The sequence below is a fragment of the Gnatocerus cornutus genome, chromosome 2 (assembly GCF_029298725.1).
Source record: "Gnatocerus cornutus isolate USDA-ARS CGAHR chromosome 2, icGnaCorn1.1, whole genome shotgun sequence".
NCBI lineage: Eukaryota > Metazoa > Arthropoda > Insecta > Coleoptera > Tenebrionidae > Gnatocerus > Gnatocerus cornutus.
Genome location: NC_142234.1, coordinates 10,695,059 through 10,714,816, shown reverse-complemented (window position 1 = coordinate 10,714,816; position 19,758 = coordinate 10,695,059). Strand labels below are relative to the sequence as shown.

The 19,758-nt window shown below is 31.4% G+C and overlaps 2 protein-coding genes across 4 annotated transcripts in view; one reads left to right on the top strand and one right to left on the bottom strand.

Annotated features, from left to right (window-relative positions):
* Positions 1 to 282: 282 nt before the first annotated feature.
* LOC148178925 (nuclear envelope phosphatase-regulatory subunit 1-like) lies at positions 283 to 1,073 on the bottom strand. Of its 2 annotated transcripts, none has more exons than XM_088029921.1 (4): positions 911 to 1,073; positions 778 to 861; positions 593 to 727; positions 283 to 536 (listed from the first exon to the last, which is right to left on the bottom strand). In XM_088029921.1, the coding sequence occupies exons 1-4, from the start codon at positions 936 to 938 to the stop codon at positions 388 to 390; spliced, it is 396 nt and encodes a 131-aa protein (XP_087886047.1). In that variant the 5' UTR covers positions 939 to 1,073; the 3' UTR covers positions 283 to 387. The 2 variants fall into 2 exon arrangements, with proteins under 2 accessions (XP_087886047.1, XP_087886048.1); XM_088029922.1 differs by having other exon boundaries at positions 778 to 849.
* Positions 1,074 to 10,001: 8,928 nt separating this feature from the next.
* The window catches only part of Fife (regulating synaptic membrane exocytosis protein fife), a 56,630-nt gene continuing 46,873 nt past the window's right edge, over positions 10,002 to 19,758 (top strand). For both annotated transcript variants that reach the window (XM_088050674.1, XM_088050676.1), the window contains exon 1: positions 10,002 to 10,180. The gene's annotated coding sequence lies outside the window, so the exon portion shown is untranslated. The remainder of the gene's footprint in view (positions 10,181 to 19,758) is intronic.

The following is a 19,758-nucleotide window of genomic DNA, read 5'->3' as shown; positions in this document are numbered from 1 at the left end:
TTTTACACCAAAGTATTGATTGTTACAATGGGAGGTTATTATTCCAAAGTCAAATTGCCATAAATTTGAAAGAAAAGTAGCGAAAACATGAAAATACCCACGAAATTCCAGAATTTGTCTGGTCTACTGTAAAAAAAACCGAGTGCTCGTTGTGTTGCCTATGTTACGGCGCAACCAAAAAGCCAATCCCAAGCTAACTTCAACGACATACTTTCTTGCAGATCAGTACTGTTACTGGTTTGGTAGGTAGGCAACCTTCTATAATAAAACAGAAGAAAACCATTTCATTTTATATAAAATTTATTTAGAAGAAGTTTATTCACAAGGTAACAAGTCTAGTAAAAGTAAAAATTGCTTGAAAATGGACATAAAGGGATAACATATTTGTCATGTAATATTTGTAGGCCTGGGTCTCAAAATGAGTTTACCTGAATCATCACATGACATATTAAAGTCGTTTAAAACTTCTCTGGTTCTTGAGGTGATGATGGAAGCTGCAATCACTCTTTTGTGCACACCAAGGAATAAAATAATTACTAAAAAATAAAATCTTTCATGAATATAAAACAAAACTCGTGTTGTGAAAACTTACGGAACATAATTGTAGAAACAATAAAGAAAGGATGATTCGTAAGAGATTGTGAAAGAGGGACTATGCGTGTTTCTGGATCCATTAGCCATTGACCAGCGCCTGTCGCTATACATATCGATACCACTATAAGCACAACTACAAAATGACAATTTAATATGAATACAGAAGGGTGGATAACTTCCTACTTCTCCATCTTATCGTTGATGGGTGCAAACAAGCTATAACTTCGGTGAGCCGCCTTTCAAAGGCTTTTAAATCTGAAATAATATCTACCTTATAGGTTACGATTATACTTTCAAAAAATGAGAATATTTATACCTTCACATGCTGTTTGTTCTAAGGACATATTTATAAAGACGGCACGGGTTTCTTACAATATGGTTTGTTGTATGAAATTTTTGAGAAAATCATTTAAGTTAACTTAAATAGAATTTGACAACCACACGAGACAAGACATGATTGAATTTTGACATTTTTGACAGAACAGGAATCTGCAATTTTAGACGCCATTACTTGTAAGTTAAAAAATCTGTCAGTAGATGTCGGTACAGTTTTTAAATACAATTTTCAATTTATTTGCTTCTTAACAATTATTGCTATTTTTTCTTAATTTCTTGCTGGAATAAAGAGTTCGAAAAATATGAGTTGGTACACGTTTTTTTTGTAAATTTCTTAATTTTAACACTACGATTAAAATATATACGATTAATTTTATGTTTGCGCTAATAAATTACAAGTTTAATTGCAGTTTTATGCTCTGTAAAGCCAATTGTTTCTGCTAATTCCATGTATTTTGTTTTATGATTAAAAAAGAAAATAGAAGCACTCGTAAAGGTGACCTGCAATTTTACTAATTTTAAGTTTAGGTAATTACAAATACATATTTGGTCAAAGATAATAATTTATTTTTGTATCTCTACGTGAACATAAAACGTACAGAAGCAAAGAGTAATAAATTAACGTCTTGAAAAAAGTGATTTTATTAAAAGTTGTTTTGATCGATATCTTCAATTTTGAAGGAATTTACGTGCTCTTCTTTGCTTTTCAGCGACTTCCTAGAATTTAATTTAAGCAATTTTTTTTATCAATTTAATGTATACATTTTAAATATGTAATTAACGAGAATGTGAAGAAAAATTATTGTTCAAAATGAGATTATACTAAGACAAATAAGAAAATAAATAGGTAACTTATTACGTAACTTAATAAAGTAAAAAATATAAAAATAAATGTAATAGTTTTGTTTGAAAAAAGTTTTAGTCAATTTTTCATTTAATTTAGATATTGTTTCTAAGTTTTATTAAATGTTTTTTACATATTACTGTTATTTCATTATTATTTGTATACAAACAATATTTTTCTGTTTTACAAAAGCAAATAAACCTATAACAAAAAAGCACATAGCGATTGCAAAAGATACAGGGTGTTATGGAAATGAGTGCGTAAAATTAAACTGGTAATAGAACTCACCATATGCAACAACTTTTCTTAATAAAAAAATTCCAAAATGTTTTTGTTTTTGAATTAAAAATTAATGAAAATTTGCTGTAAAAACCGTTACCCGCCTATGCTCCAGTTTACATTGCATTGCCCATAAGGATTGTAGGTAGCGACCGCGAATTTATGAAGAGTTATAAATAGTAAAAATTATATTTATTTAGCTAAACATAATTTTGTCTTGTATGTTAACACACTAACACAGTATCACTACCACTATCACTTGTTAAACAACGAATGCACTTACACTCCGCGAACAACTCAAGTAAAAAGAAAACATCGAATCGCGAAGTCCATCGTCGTTCAAATCCCGTCACAAAAAAGGAAAAGACCCTACCTTGTTGGATCCAACGTCGCCATCATCTTCGTACACGGACCTACCTTTAATCCTGATTCCTAAGCAGTATCGTCGCGTTCCTGCCACTGCATCCCCCTCTAGGCACAAGAACCATTCACTCGACTTTTGTTTGATTATTTCGCGCACTAAAAGTACTTCGGCACTGTTTTGCGAAACTCGACTTTGAATTTGAACACTCGCGGAAGACGCGGTTACCGAATTTACGAAGATGTACAAAAGAGGAAATTTTACAATGGCGAACGACGATGAACAGTTTCGGAAAATACCCAATAATCCCAGATCCTACCTTTATGGCTTCTACAATGGTAGCTAGAATTAAAGAAATAAATATGAGTATTTGTACATTTTTGGAGGGATGAAATAACTTACCCTTTAATCCTGACCACGTACTGTGTCGTTAGTTAGAATGATATCTGCAACAAATAAATACGTATAAGTAAAATGATCGAATATTTATGTACAAACAATACACGCTCACTTTTAGACCATCGTACAAGTCCTACCTTTAAGTCCTGGCAATCAGTAAAACACACTAAAATAAATTTCGAGTCCGTAGCATGTCTTTTTTACTCAAAACTCAGAACACAACTTAATAAATAATCGCTTTGCGGGCGTTATTAAATAACGATTATTTAACTCTTTCTTTTGAAAAAAATGCTCAATCAATTACGTATTCTGCGTAAAAAAAACAAGACGTAAACTGTAGCACTAAAATTACCAAAATTACGAATTTTAGAGAAAAGAATTTTTCATATTTCGGTTTCGTCTTGAAAATAAAAATTTCTAAAATTTGTGTTTTTTGATCTACATTGTTGCACTTTGGCAGAGTTAATAAACGATCGAAAACTAGTAATGTCCCCAAATTTCTTAGCTGTAACAGTAATATTACCAAAATTTTGAATTTTTAGCGAACGCCTTTTTTAAACGCAACTCCGAACACCAAATAATAAGCAATGAAGCACTAATTTCTCGAAGCAACAAAATTGAAACATTTGATTTTCGAGGGACTGCAAGTGATTTTGATTTAATTTTTTAGGATGCAAGAAGGCGCCTTGGTTACTCGAGGATTTTTAGTGAAAGGCAATTAATTCAACAAAGGTTTATTGGTGTGGCCTTTATTTTGTATAATTGGACTTGAAATTGGCCAAAATATTCCCAAATTTTTCAGTTACCCAACTCTTTTTTTGCCAAAACAAACGAATTGTTTGTCGGTGGTGACTGCCCTTCAACTAGTTACATAATTGAAGGATGAAATGAATACGTAAGACCTCAATGAATTCCAGCAAGGTGAAAAAGACACAAGCCAAAAAGAGAATTTCTAGTAACACCTCAGTCGAGTGAATCTTACTGACTTGTGTCTTTTGATATACAATGTTGCAATTTGGGAGAGTTAATAAAAGTTGAAAACTAGTAATTTCGCCAAATTTTATAGTTGTAGTACTAAAATTACTAAAGTTACGAATTTTAAGGGAGGATTTCTCATATTTCGGATTTGCCTTGAAAATAAAAATTTATAAAATTTGTGTTCTTTACTCCACAATGTTGCAATTTGGCAGAGTTAATAAACAATTTAAAGCTAGTAATTTCCCCACATTTCATAGCTGTAGCACTAAAATTACCAAAATTATGAATTTTAAGAGAGGATTTCTCATATTTCGAATTTGCCTTGAAAATAAAAATTTCTAAAATTTGTGTCTTTTGATCTACAATTTTGCAATTTGGCAAAGTTAATAAACGATTAAAACTAGTAATTTCCTCAAATTTTATAGCTGTAGCACTAAAATTAACTAAATAACGAATTTTAAGGAAGGATTTCTTCTATTTCAGTTTCCGTCTTAAAAATAAAAATTTCTAAAATTTGTGTCTTTTGATCTACAATTTTGCAATTTGGCAAAGTTAATAAACGATTAAAACTAGTAATTTCCTCAAATTTCATAGCTGTAGCACTAAAATTACCAAAATTACGAATTTTTAGGGAAAGATTCTCATATTTCGAAATGATTGAAAAAAAAAATTTTTTTCTAGAACAAACATCTGCAAATGAATTTTTAACTTTTAACTCTGATCATGTCCGCCAATATAAAAATTACATAAAAGTAGTAAATGCGTAATATATTAAGAAGAAGAATTTAATGATCAGATGCAAAGAACGTCTAAAAATAACTTTGATGAGCGCATTAGTTTCTTGCAAATAAAGAATCTTTACATACTCAAAAAAATTCAAGAAAATTAATCTACTTATTAGAAAGTTTTAATGATTTAAGAAAACCAACAAAACCTCAAATATCAAATTCTAAATAATCCAAAGAATTAAAATTTTGTTTAAAATTTTTTTAATTAACTGACAAATATCTTAAAGGTTTTCAAAATTACGAATAAGAAATTTGAAAGACAGGAATCCGAAGAATCTAAATTATTTAATAAATCTAAACATGCATATGCATATATTTAAATATTTAAAGTTTAAAAAGCTCAACAGCGATAGAAATTGTTAAAATCTCGTGTTATTAAAAATGGTGGATGCGCCGGGTTGTAGTCCAAACCTTTTCTTTTACGCTTATTTACTTATTTATTGTTATAATTTGTCAAACATTTGTAGAGAAAATAATTGCATGTAGTAATATAACTTTGCACATGGTTTTCGTGGAAACTATTTTGAGAAATAAACGAAATACTCGGTAATAAGTTTTATAAATTTCATTAAAGTGTTATTAAACTTCTTGAAGGTCTGTTTACTACCAAACAATTTTCAATTGTGTACCTGTTTCCACAAACATTTGCCCCACGAGCTGTACAATACTTTTTATATGATCTTTCAACGATGCCTTTTCTCTTTTATTTTCATTTTACTGTTAGTGAAACTGTGGCAATAACTAAACCTCTTTTACTTTCATACCACAATTTTCCGGTTACTGTTATGCCCAAAAGACGAGTGCCTGTTTATGCGACACAATAAACTTGACGCCGGTAGATAAGATTTCGGACATTTTTACTACTCCAATTTTATCTTTATTATTATTTTTTCAACCATTGTTAAAATGTAAGTAAATGTTAGCCCTGTAACTGCTTCCCACTGTTCGGATGAATAGAAACTTGTTCGCATGCATAATAAAAATTATCTGTAATAGAAGTCGTGCCGTGTGTACGAAAAGGTTTCGTCAGTGTGTTGCATTTTGATGTGTGTTTGTGATGCTACAGGTGCGCGTTGTTGGGATAGGATATGATATGAAATGGTATCTGCAGAAGCGACAATGGCGGAGGGAGATGGCCGCCCGGGCGTCCACGTGATTCGATATCGACCGGTGCTCCCTACTACGGCGTCCCATTTTAAACACATACACGTTCATATACGCATTCATTACAAATTTCTGTAAATTAATGGCTCATTTCCCAGAAGATCGGTTTTTTGCCAAAATAAGCCTTTTAAACTAGAAATTTCATTTCATTATGACCGGACTTTACCGCGGAGCGGGGTGGAGAACGGTACCACTTGTGGAATCACATGCCTTCGCTTGCTCATTATCATGGTTATTGGTTCATCTTTCAGCCGCGGATAGCTGCTCAAGACGTGACAATTTCATAAAGAATTTTATTTTCATTCCTCACTCTCCTTGGAAAAAACCTATTTGCCGTGGTGAATTAGAGTATGTAAGTTAAAACAGAACGAAAGCACATTTAAATTTTTATTTGATTTTTAAGTTTGCCGGAAAATCATATTTAAATTTCTTTTTGAACGTTCGGATGTTTGATTTCAAGTTGTTGTCATTTGACAATTTCTTTTATTCCTCGTCTAAGCTTACACAATATTACACTACTCTCACTTAAGATGTTCTAAACGAATCGATAAACAATAATCCAAATTCTTAATATTGCTCAACCCCAAAACAGAAGTTCGGATAAGAGTTTTTTCTCATTTCCTCCTAGGCAGACTTTGATGGAAATATGTTTCTTTAATTTGAATTATTAGAGAGATTATTGTCATTTTATTACTGCTTTATGCAAAAAAACAGAAAAAATACAATAAAAATATTGAAACAAAGAAGTATCTTTTGATTCTTAATTAGTATGAAGAAAGTTTGGAAAGTGGCTTACTTCTTCTTACCTATCTATAACATTTAGAATATTTATGGCATCAAAGTTAAAGTTCTTTAATGAAAAAATATGATGTGGTTAAGATCGGACTAACATTTCTATTAAACGAGAAATTTTAATGTTGGAACGTCAAAAAACTGTCGTTTTAAATTTTTTTCCATAAATATTACTGTGTGCACAATAATATAAGTTTTTTATTTTTCAACTCAATCCCCGGATACGCAGAATATGGTTTATTTATTTTTTAGTTAGTGTATGTAATTATGATTTATTAAAACGGTAAACTGAAACTGCTGAATAACTTTTTTTACATCCAACTGTAATGTAGTGCTAAAATATAAAAGCATTTTAGATAAATAATGAACACAGCAATACTAAAAAGTGCAATTTATAAGGTATCGAATTGCATTGTTTGTTCCACTTCAAAGGGTTGAATAAAATTCTGAATTTGTGGGTCGTTTGTATACAATAACTAAATGTTTGTATTTGACATCAACTGTTTAATAAGTAAAATTATATAGTAGTGTGTCGATGAAAATTAAGTTCTTCTGCATTTTTAAGGTTCAATAGGAACAGCTTGAGCCACTGATAATTGCAATCGAATCGTTTTATGTAAAGTTGGTTTTGTCGTAGCTATCATTTTCCAGTTCTATTCAATTTAAATCCGTATTATGTAATCGAGGTTTCATTTTGTACGGTTTTATTCCAGAAGGGACACTTCACCGCCATATGTTTCCATTGTGTTTATCCGTTGTGATTACTAAAATGAAAAAAGTTCATCGCTTCTGTGATAATATTCGTTTAATGCTAAACGAGATAATTATATCGCAATCTAAAATTACGCACAAAATATTGAAGCAGTTTCGAAGTTTAAGAAGATTTTTCTAATTGCAACGTACTGAGCTGCAACATCGATAGTGAAATAGATATCTTCATATAATCAATTTTTTGTATAATTAATAAAAAAATATGAAAAAATGTTCGTCCATTCGTCGTAGGTGGTAATTCACAGAACACTTTGACTAACAACGCACCAACGATCGATATCGTACTACAATATTTTATTTTAATTTCGATAAGTAGTCAAACAAATATTTTTGTAAAATCCGTAAACTTAGCTGGTTAAGTGTTATATCGTTCTAAAGTATTTTGCTTGCGTATATTGCTTTGTAGCATAGTGCATTGTGTTGGTTGTTATAACGTCGTAGCTGAACATCTACCCCCGGAAAACGATGAAATGTCGTTTTGTTATATCCACAATAAATGTCTCATCACATGTATGCTATTCTGCGACATAGTTGAGTATTTTTTCTTACAGAGAAAAGAATTTATATGTTATTCGAAATGTCGCCAACGTCAATTTGAGATTTTAATTACATACAAGGTATTTTAAAATACGATTGATATAGACAATATAGTGCTTTTTATTTATCCTTTAAGAAACTTCTTAAAGCACTATTTAGTGAGTTGGTACTCCTGCCAATTGGTTGTCAAAACTACGAGCTTAATTGAATAACAAGCATTATTTGATGACAGAAAACACTTGAATGACACAAAATTTAAACAAATTTTAGAAAAATGTCTCTAAATAAAAACAAAAAACGTTAAAATAATGCTTTAATAGAAAAAAATGTATAAAACACACACATTTCATAAAAGAGTCCGTTCTTGGAACTTGTATGTTAACTTTAAGTATCGATTTGATTTATGAGATATATGCATCAGCTGAAAACTTGTTTTTGCTATTTTCAGTGCAGATTACCATCATGATATTTTGCGATTGGTAAAAAACTTGACAGTTGCTTGTGGAGCCGTCTGTTAAACAAAGTTGACATGTGTCCACTACAGGTATCTAACTTATCCCTTTTAAAGTCTCCAGATTTCTTCTTTGTAAATCGGTAAATTCTCTGCAGAAATGCCATAAGTATAACTTATTTTTTCAAATCCTGCTGATTTGTAAATCGGTAATTTTTTTGCAGGAAAAATGACGTATTATTATGTACCCATAAAAAATGAATAATTAAATTAATTATAAAATTAATTATTCATTTTACTGGTGTATAAAAATCGATGCCAATTATAACTTGGACACGATCTAAATACGCTATATCAAAGTCTAATAAATTCGGTTGACTTGTGTAATTTTACCACCCTAGTTGAAGATCCTTCTTGAGAGCAAAATTAGATTTGTTATAAAACCATCAAATTTCTGTTGAATCTTTCAACATCGTACACTTTTTCATCCACGTCGTTAATAAAAGCCAAACAAAGAAATCGAATGGATATTAATGCACCCCTTCGTCTTTGAGAGCGACGGACGTCAAACCTTTGAACCAAGAAGAAATAGCAATCACCGCAAATTTTATCTGTTGTTTTTTAGTTCTCTGCTGGCTGCTAGTCGAAGTACAAAATATTTCAGCAATTTCGCTAGTCCAGGTACAAAACGAAAAGTTTGTTACGCTTCGATTTAAAAAAATCTTTAAAATATGAAATGCATCAAAAGTATAATTGACCATGTTTGCATTTACGAGTAATTCGTTTACAGTGAGAGGATGTTTTCAAGCTTAATCTGTAATCTGTGTGTAATGTTGGCGTAAACAAAGACTATATATTTGGAATTAAAATCTCGTGTATTTTCAACAAAAGGAAGGAACGAATTTCTGCTTTTACGTTCTTAACAAAAGTTTCGACGTAATTCAAGTGTTGTTTTCAACTTAACTACTACATTCGTCACCAGAGAAAAACACATAATTCTTTAAGAACAACAACAAATTTAATTACGAAAAACGTAAACAGATGCGCATACATCTATTTTGATCAAAATAGATTAAATAAAGCACCAAAAACTATGAACATTAACAGAGAAAATCGTAGGTCCAGAGCAAATTGGAGCGGCTGAAAATCATGGCAACCAAAATGATAAAAAACTCGTACAAATTGGTTCGCTAGTGGTAGACAGAAAATTAAAATAAACTGAAAGTGTTTTTATATTTCCGCGTCAAATAGTGGTCGTAATTAGTGTTAGCTCATTTTATCTTGTTAAGCTTCAATGCACGTTTATTTAAACAACGTTTATCTGGTTTTGTTAGTTTATTCCAGAAATTGCAGCAAATTTCTGTGAAAAAAAAACATGTCTAGCTCTGCTCGAAACACAGGTTACAAGATCGACGCTGTCTAAAACAAGTAATCACAGTCAAGTCGTCCAACCCATCTTGCCGCCTTTAACGGAGATAATTTTCAAGGGATAAAACATCGTAACAACCCCCATCGTAAAACAGCTTGAACTATCTTCACATCGGATGTAAAAATATCTTCTTGTAGCATTTATCACAGATATCCAATGAAATATCCCATTTATGTGTACAACAAGTGTATACATGTCGCTCTGTGACAACGGCGTTCGATGTATCAGCATTGCGCGCGCACTTTAGCCCGGCCACCGTCTACCTACTTGTTACACCGGAGTCTTGTCTGCCTGCTCCGGGCCGTTGGCGGGTCTCGCTCCGGGAGGTTACAGAAAGCTCGTTTTCTCGGCTCTAGTTGTGATATGTGCGTGATTGCGTCGTGCTGTGACTTTCTACACTGCAGCTATTGCTGCCACAGGTTGCTGTTAACGTCGGGTGGTCAAGTTGTTTTCTCAGGTACAACACTTGTTCTTTTTTTTCAAACTTATCTTCATTGGCGGCGCTCGCGATCAACTTTTTACTGCTCTTGATGGAAGTTATCTGAGCGGCATCGATATTTCTTACCGAGCGGTTTTAAAAACTGTTTTTCCACTTTTTTGAAAGTTGCGATGAGATTATCGATTGGGGACTTCATATAGGAATTCGCAACGATATGTGTCTTTAATCGACAAATTACTACAACAAAGCAAAAGTTTGTGATTATGTTTTTTTCATTATCTGATGAATAATAAATACGAAAAACGCTACAGGTGTCTTATAAATAATATCTATTGATTGCTCGAAGCTCTGCAAAAAACTAGAAACGCAGCTTTGATGCTCCAATTTCCATTGTTCATAAAGTTAGGCACAAACAAAGCGTGGAAAACAAATTTATATAACAAAAACCGTTAATTTTCATTTTACAAACGCGGAGAAAACATTTATTCAGAAGCGACCCAGAAAAAAATCCAGTTGTCATAAAAGAAATTTTAAATTAAAAACACCCAGCTTATTAAAATTGGTATTACTTGCTCCCAACCGTGATATTTTCTCGCTTTGAAAATGAGATACAGGATTATAGCAAGCGTTCATTTAGTATTGGGTTAATTGAAATTTGTCCGTTACATCCGCATAGATATTTTTATAAATTGCTGATAAGTTTCTCCCCACACTAATTTCCACCGGTCATTAAAAAACGTTGGACATTAAACGCTTTAATGCAAAACGCCCACGTTAATAACGGTATAGTAAATTTTCATTACGCTGAAGTTAATAACGTCACATATAGGTACTTGGCAAAGGTCTGTTACGGCCATTTTAAACTAAGCTCTCAAATATTTTCAATAGTTCAGTTATTCTGATTATATTAATTACGATCTATATATTTGTGTTATGGTGCATTAGAAGTTTAATTATGCTATGAAACTATTGTCATTTTACAAATCTGTTATGGTGACATTTTCATGCCACAATTTATTGTTGTTTCTGGTTGTGACACTATTATAGGCAAATAATTGTTTCATCTCACTGCAATTAATAAATTTATTGGGATTTGACATTATTTATTGTATTTGGTAATTTATCAGAGCTGTAATTAGTTATTAATGCGCCAAGCTAACAGGTGAAATAATTACACGTGAAAATAATTCGAATTTGGATAATAAATAGGTAGGTGATTCTACGTAGTGGTAAATTTGGTGGCAACGTCAAAAATAATAATTATTGCAGTCTGAAAAAAATTAAGTAGATTTGACATTTTACAAGAACCACTATTATATGTATACACTTTAACCACTTTTTTGAAAATAAAGTTTGAATGCACAAAATTTCTCTCTCTTGGCGTGTTCCTCACACGTATTCAAAAATTAATAGTTAGTTAAATTACATCTAAACACAAGAAATCTTGCAATATTATTTAGGTAATCTTTTTTGCCAAATTTTGTATTTCAATGAAAACAACATTACAAAAATTTCAAAATTTTGAATTTTTTTTTGTTTTTTTATCAAGTTTTTTATTAAATTAATTAATTTTTTATAGAATTCATCTTCTACCTTTTTATAAAGATTCTACAATGTTTAATAAAATAATTGACAGTTTTAAGTTAAAAAAGCGAAATAAAAGCATGCAACAGACGAAGCTTGTTTTTAATTACACTGATGAACCACACTATCATGTCCAACTATCTCCTTTTCATTTGATTTAAAAAGTAAAGTGCTAAACACACAAATCAGAAAATCTAAAGGAGATACTTAATCTATGTGGTTAATTAAATTTGTAAAAGTGATTCAGGAATCAAAGTAATTAGAAGTTCTTAAAGTTACCACCGAAAGGTTAATATAACTTAAAAATACCCATTTGCGACTTATTACCTGTCACTTAAATTCACAATTTATTACAAAAGTTCCAATAAACCATTTCCTAACTTGCACATGCACGGTAAATTATTCTTTTTCTCCAGCAGCTTGGAACGGTAGCGAAGCAGGGATTTTTACCCATAGTTGTGCAAAGTACCAACAACTAGAAGGTGAAATGAGTTTAAACAGTACAATAGGGGTAGCAAACAATTTGAATTGTAAAACAGATTTCCTCGGTTTACGATCACATATTTACGCAGAAAATTCGGGAGAAAAGGCAATTAAATTCTGGACAGCCAAAATTTGGTTCGAACATAATGTTAGGATTATTATTACTGACAAGGTGTGGGGTAAGAAATCCGGTGGCACGCAATTCCGGGATACAACAACATAGTTCAAGTTTCACCACTTCAAGATAACTGCCGCAGACGGGAGAACTTATGTTATTGAATTAACTTTAGTGATATAATGGAACGAATGCAAACGCAATTTATTTCAGTTTATGAAATTCAATTTTTATACGTGATTTTTATTTTTGGGAATATTGACCTCTGTAAGTTATAGAAATAAGAAAAATAATCGTGAAATAAATTTCACGCCATTACTGTTTAATTTCGCGAATAATGACTCAAGATTCATAACTGTCACAATCGTAATTGCTTCTCATTCTTTAGGTTGTCATTTTAATAAGGAAAAAAGTAACAGAGCACATCCTTGCCAAATTAAACACAGCGGAATTGTGGCTCCGTGTTGCCTCTCTAATTACTTTATGTTCAATCAAAAAGTATCTTTAAATTAACTTTTTTAGCATGAAAATAAACATACCTATTTAATTTTTATGCCTCCCAGGGAGCGGCTTTAATTAAAAAATGCAAATATTTTTCTAGCTGAAATTACAACTAACAATTTTATACCAAAAGTTTAATTGCAAGGAACAAATTTATGTTTGCTCTAAATCCTTTCTCTTGACGCCACAGTTGCCCGTCTTGAGAAAATCAAATCTAATCTGAAAACCGACAGATATCATTACAACTAATAAATGATTTAAAAAATTAACTTTACAATGGATCTAATTTACTAAAAGCCAGCGAAGTTATTTCCCTTTGAGCCTCCTGCGAGCGCCTTGTATTCGCAGCTTTTGTCCTTTATGATGAAAAAAAATTCTGTGCTTGACAGAATGTGCTTCGAAAAATTATGTAAATTGCACACGAAGTGATTCTTGAGACAGCAAGTTTTCGAAATAAATAAGAATGAATCGAAGACTTAATTAACGTTATTCACGCGACGAAACGATCAAAATACCTTTTATCGACTGAAGACTTAACGTTCTGGGAGAAAATCTCTGTTGTGGTAATGCCGTAACTTTATTGATTGTAGTTTTTATGTATCTATAGAGTGAAACTTATTATGCCATTAAGAGAGATACATTTTTATATCAGCTGCATCTTTGAATCGCGATTTAAATTGAATTATTCAAAGGCGTCCTCAGGATATTAGTTATTATAACGCTAAAAAGTCGAAGAAAAGAATGAATGCGGTTATTATTTATAATAAATCACCCATTAATGCTTTAGAGTGTATTCTTGAGAAAGACGTCCTGTTTATCGAAATACCTACCCAGAATAATTTAGTATAATGGAGCTGATGAAAAGCGATGTGTATAATAAACTGAAAGGCTTCTGAATTCATGAATAAAATGATTTGAATGAAACGCAAATTTGAACGCAGGGAAATAAAAGGAAGCTGTTGATATCAGTTTACCAGTGATTGAAGTTTGGTTAATAAATTCTACGTTGTATCTAATAATGGCTTGATTTTTAAAATATTGAGGCCTCCAAAACTTAATTTCCATAAAATGAGCAGCAGTGTCTGAAGCACAATTTTATTTGGAGTTGGAGAACACAGAAAAGTGCATAATGCAAAACCTGCACTTACAGTTAAAACATATTTATGTAGCGAATATCTGAACAGATTTGAATAATAAAAAAGAAATTCAAACACACAATGGAATATTTTCTGATTAATGTAAACTAAGAGCTTCAAAACTCGTCGTAATTCCGCGCACATAATTTATCATTGATTCATAAAATATTTCTCTCATCCCCATTAATGTTTTATTTTCTCAAAGAAAATTTTAATTTGATTTTGAGTGTTATTAATGATAAAGGATCACAGGAAAAAAGTAATATTAGAGGCAGTTTTTGCAAGGGAATTAATTCTGTGAAATGACTGGCTGCTCCAGTGATTATTAGATATCAAAATTGGCTTTGATTTTAAGTATTTTACTCTCAGTAAATGAAGCTTAATTATAACTTAATAAATTAAGACGAATTTTGCAGGTACTGTGAATTATGACTTCCATTAGCTCGTATTTTGAAAACTGGCATCAGCGGGGAAAATCTATTTAGAGTTATTCAACGAATAAATTAGAAATTTGAATGTTCGCTTGAGTGGAGCAATTTAAATAAAATGTCAATTTAATATTATATCTAGAAATTCAGTTCTGTGAATCACTTGTAGACAGTTAAGCATTAAAATTATTTGTCCTGAATAGTTGGTATGTTTTATTTAGTCCAGAAAATTTTCTTATTTAAATCCTGACAGTGTTTCAAAAATAACCACAATTTTAAACGAATGAGTTCTTTTATTGTCTTGAGTTTTCAAAGATCACTTGGTGAATAGATGCAGAATCTGCGGCAGACAAATTTTCAGCGAATACGAATCATTTAATCAAGTCTTATTGTTAGGTTTTCTACTTGCAAAATTTTTAAATTTTAGGGTAAGATTCTAAAAACTTGTAAATTGCTTAATTTCAGGACTGAGAGAATAAAAACTCAAGAAAAGATTTTTAAAAAAGCTCCAAAATAACACATACTTAGTTATTTGATCATTTCTTTTCTAAAAAAATACTCCTATATTTTTCTTTTAAATACTTACATATTTTGTATTTTGTTTAGCACAAAAAAGAATCTTTACCAGGATATTTACAGACTTCTAAAATAGAATGGAGAATGTAATTTCTTATAGAATTACATATTTTATTTTAAAACAAAGATTAACTTTTCCCGGATGCAGAATTTAAAAAACGATTATTTAAAAATGGTGGAGGCGCCGTTTCATTCAAAAAAGGTGAAATAAAATTTCAATTTATTTTACAAAAGATTGGGTTTTTTGAAAATCACAGCATTTTCTTGTAAATTTCTTTTAAATAAGTACATACCTAAGTGGTAGAGAAAACTTAAGCTGAAATTTGGAATAAAACTTGTAAAAAAACCTAAAGAGCATTGGAATTTAAAGAATTTTAAGAACCTAAGCGAACAAACCTAACAAGTCCAAAGAACATAAATAATCTAGACGATAGAATGTACTCAATCTAATCGAATCAATAAATCTAAATTGCCTGCTAAAATTTTAAAACCTCAGATGAATATCAAGACTCACACCTAACAGAAGTGTTCTTGGTTGGTCGTTATATATGTTCCAATGTCACAACAACGTAAATTGCAGTAAATGATGAAAATATGCCATACTTACGAAATTAAAGCTGAAACCACCACGCAATTTCGATGGTAATAGTTACATAGTTGATGCACACCGTCACCGCCTAAGCTGACATGTTATTGAAGATAAATAACGACTCATATATTTCCCACAGGAAAAGCAGGTCAAGTACATTCAACATTCTGCCCTAATTGTGTATAAACAATCAATACTGAACTTTGTTGTCCGACGTAATCTTTTTTTGTTTATTCTACAAATTAAGGGGAAAGAGTTTACGTTAAGCTTGTTTAATTAGTGACTTAATAGCAGCAAATACAGGATTACTGACACTGTGTCTCTTAAAACGTGACAAATTGCAATATGACTTCATACAACCTGGTTGTGGAAGTTTAATAAATTATTGACTAGGATGAGGCGCGTTTAGTTCAATGACTCGTTCTGAATTATTAAAAGCGCCGGGGGCCGTTTTGGCTGCCGCCTACAACTTGCCATTTCGTTATCTACTTATAGGCTCGATCCAACTCTATAAGTATTAAGTTAACTTTACAATTTCGGCGGTAGGTTGCTTTTGCCATAATGGTAAGTATCTGGTTAGAGAAAATTTATGGGTAACACTGATGGCGCTAGTAGTCTCAACTGTATAAAAACTTTACAGCACTCTGGCTGGCTAATTATTATTTCATGGAAACTTCAAATGGTAAAGCGTCTGATGTTCAGGTTCACTGCTCGGCCACTGACTGATTGAGTTGCTTCCAAACCACCATTTATTTACTTACTTTTCATTTTGGGCACAACTTCTTTTTAAGGAATTGAGTTCATGTCCACGGCTGTTATAAACGATCTCTTTCAATGACAAAAAACCTACTCATAATTTTTATTAATGGTTTTATTGCTGTACTTGTCAGTTAACTGAATTTCGTACAAAGCGCGTCGCATTTTGGTTTAGTAATTAAACAGTGTGGAACACCAGCGACACAGTTAAAACTTGAGAGCTAAACACTCTAGGAAATTTTTAACGCTTCACTAACAACTTAAGTACAAGTTAGAGACTGTTCAAACTTGTAATCCTGTTGACCAGCAAAGACAGTTAATTAGGATGTAACTGTTATTTTTAATAAATTTTAACAAAAAACACTACGTAATATTTTCAACTTTTTTACTAAGCGAAGTTTGAATTCGATCCTGCAGATTTTAGGGATCATTAAATCGTTTTAAATAATTTTATTATCAGTTTGGGAGTTGTAATGGTTTTGAGCGTACTTTCTATAAAATGTCCTTCACGCTTTCAACTCCTCAGATCTCATTAGCACCGTCAAGCTCGAAAGGTGCAAGTTACAGACGATGAATTTCTGCAGCTATTTTAAAAATAAAAGAAAATTTGTGGCAACCTGTTAATTTCACATGAAGATATTGTTCCTTCTGGAATTCTCGCTATGCAATTCTGATTACAAGGGGCAAGGTTACGAAGTGGGTATGCTGAATAACGACTTACTATAATGGGGACAGACTACCGAGAATTAATGTTTAACGATGAGGTTTAAATTCCCCTTAAAATCCCGATTATATAATCTAGAGTCGATTTATTATCTGAAATTATGTTCGCTATCTTTAAATTTTGCTGATTTCAGCAAATCTTTCTCCACAAGGGTTCAAGGTAATTGCGCTCAGTTGGAAAATTGTTGAGCTGGTTTCCCTGTAAAGTTTTTCTTAGATGTATAGGTAACTTTATCAAAGTGACGTAAGAAGTGATTGATAGATTGGTTTATTAAGTGCAACTGTATGTATTCCGTTCTATTAGTTTGCGGGTTTGTACGTTCTTTGAGTTATTAAAAAAGGTCTTAAAACACAATTCGAAAAAGTTAGTTCAAAGTTTTGATATTTTTATTAAAAGTTGTCGAACTGACAAAAGTTTGTACTTTGGATAAGTGAACGTTGTGAATGTGAAAAATATTCAGTGTGTTTGTCCCTTCAGGTTTCAAATACATACCATTAGCTAATTTCGCATGTAAATGACCAGCGTAATTACCTTGGTTATAAACATACTAATGTTGGAAAACAAGCAAACATCAAGAAGTAAAAATGTTTGTAAACAGCCGCACCTTTTGGCGTAATAATTCTAACATAAACCCTAATTGAAATAAAAGCAGGATAATAAAAATTTTTAGACGGTGCCGTAACAAAATAACCAAGTCACAAATCTTAATCAAAATAAAAACCTTACCTACCGAAACAGGAGGGTAAAATGTTACATGGTCATTGCACGCCCTTCTCATTTAATGGAAATTTTTTTCTTTATTATTAAAACGGAAATAAAGATGCTTTGAAAAAAGGAAGAAAATCGAATTTGCTTTGTTGAAATAAGAATACAACGAAAATGAAGTTAAATTTTATCACGATAATCTTGCATGGTAAGAAACGGGAATAAATGGAATAACATCTATTTGAAGTACAAACAACGGTTAAGAACCATCTGTTACGTAGTAATGCAAAATTTATGGTGGATGTTTAGGGAGTGCTTTTTTAAGAGATGTTGCAGCTTTTATTTCACAAGTTTAATTCTCAAGTTTATGGCAAATAAACTTTACTTATTGTCAAGCAAATCATGTTTATGCATCTGATCGTCAAAAGTTTTAATTAACTCGCCACACTTCAAACAAGTTGTAAAAGAAGTTCTGTTGTTTATATGACCCAGAATGTTTGCAAAGAAAAAGCAATAAAAGAAACCAATAGAAAGTATCCGTGCATTTATTACATATTTATCGACAATTCAGAGGAGAGATCACCGCCATGAATTTGACGCTGTGAGAATGTCGATAAAGAGGTTCACTGTCAATAGTGATGATAATAACGCTAAACAAAGGGTGCTTTATTAGGATAATCTAAATTTAATAGGTGACGTGTCGTTATAAAAGATTACAATCACCACTCTATTATTTTCTGGAGTTCCCGCAATAACACTAACTGGCGAAGTTTGTGAAACAGGAATAAATAGTTAAATCTAAAAAAATGGTAAATTGTACAGTCCGGCAATTTTAGAGTAAAAAAATATAAGATTTAGGATTTAGCTTTAGGATCTGACAAGAAATTTGTTTGTCATCGATAGTTGGCGTAGCAACGCCTAAATATTGTAATTTCTAGCAATTTTCAATTATTAGTTTTAGTAGAACAGTACCTATCAAAAATTTCTAAAATTCTATTTTAAATTTTATGCAAGTTGTATATGTATATTTAAATTTTGAGGAAAAACGCGCTTTGAGTTAGTGATTGTTTCTCCAAATCTCGAAAATCGCACAAAATTAAATTTGCTAGACATCACGACACCAAACTATCAGTGAACAAAAACAAAATTTTGCGTCAAATTTTAGAATTTAGTCAACTATATGCGTGTGTAAGTTGCTAATTTTTTTTAATTAAAGACGATTTGGACCATATCATGTACATCATTTCATAATTTTGCTTCATTAAAAATATAAATTTTCAGCTAAATCTTTATGAAGTCCATAAATTAATTGCTGAGCTATGAAACAATAAATTGAATTCATAATTTAGAATAAAGTGAATTTACGAACTTTCTGGGAGATTTTAAAGCGCTTACGAGTTGGCACAAACTGATTGTTAATTAATTACATTTGTTGGAACGTTGAAAACGATAAAATTTAAAGATTTAAATAATTCTGTTTTAAAAATTTTTTGAGTCGGAAGGTTATGTCAAGTCAAGTTACAGTTACATTGAGAACTACTAATTTCAATTCCGTCTGAAGCGAAAAAAATAAAAAACAGACTCAAGGAAGGAAAAAGCTTTAAAAAAGGAAAGGAGATTTAAGTTTATTTCAAACTACAAAATGAAAATCACCCCAAAACTGTTTTTTGTCAAGCGAATCAGCGCTACTTTTAGGCTGAAATCGAAATTAATAAACCCCATTTGTTTGTGAACGAGTTTGTAAAAATTAAATTGCAAACAAAAGGATGATCCCCACACGTTTACTCTGCCCATAAAATTAGTTGATCACCAATATTTGAAGCGTATTTTGTTTGCATATAAAATTTACTTTGGAGATTATTTACCTTTTCGGCTTATCGCGAACACCAATTTAAATAAGAGGCTTAAGTTGCTACATATCTACTGTTGGATTTTATTAAGCTTATCGACAAGTCTAATTAATGTACGAACTTTAATGCTTATACTACGATTATAACGA

What these genes read in the sequence shown, in the direction of transcription:
- LOC148178925 (XM_088029921.1), bottom strand. Translation starts at nt 938, where the DNA reads ATGTCCTTAGAACAAACAGCATGTGAAG. An exon ending in AGAACAAACAGCATGTGAAG is followed by an intron (nt 862 to 910) that starts GTATAAATATTC and finishes CCTATAAGGTAG; the next exon opens with ATATTATTTCAGATTTAAAA. An exon ending in TGTTTCTACAATTATGTTCC is followed by an intron (nt 537 to 592) that starts GTAAGTTTTCAC and finishes TTTATTTTTTAG; the next exon opens with TAATTATTTTATTCCTTGGT.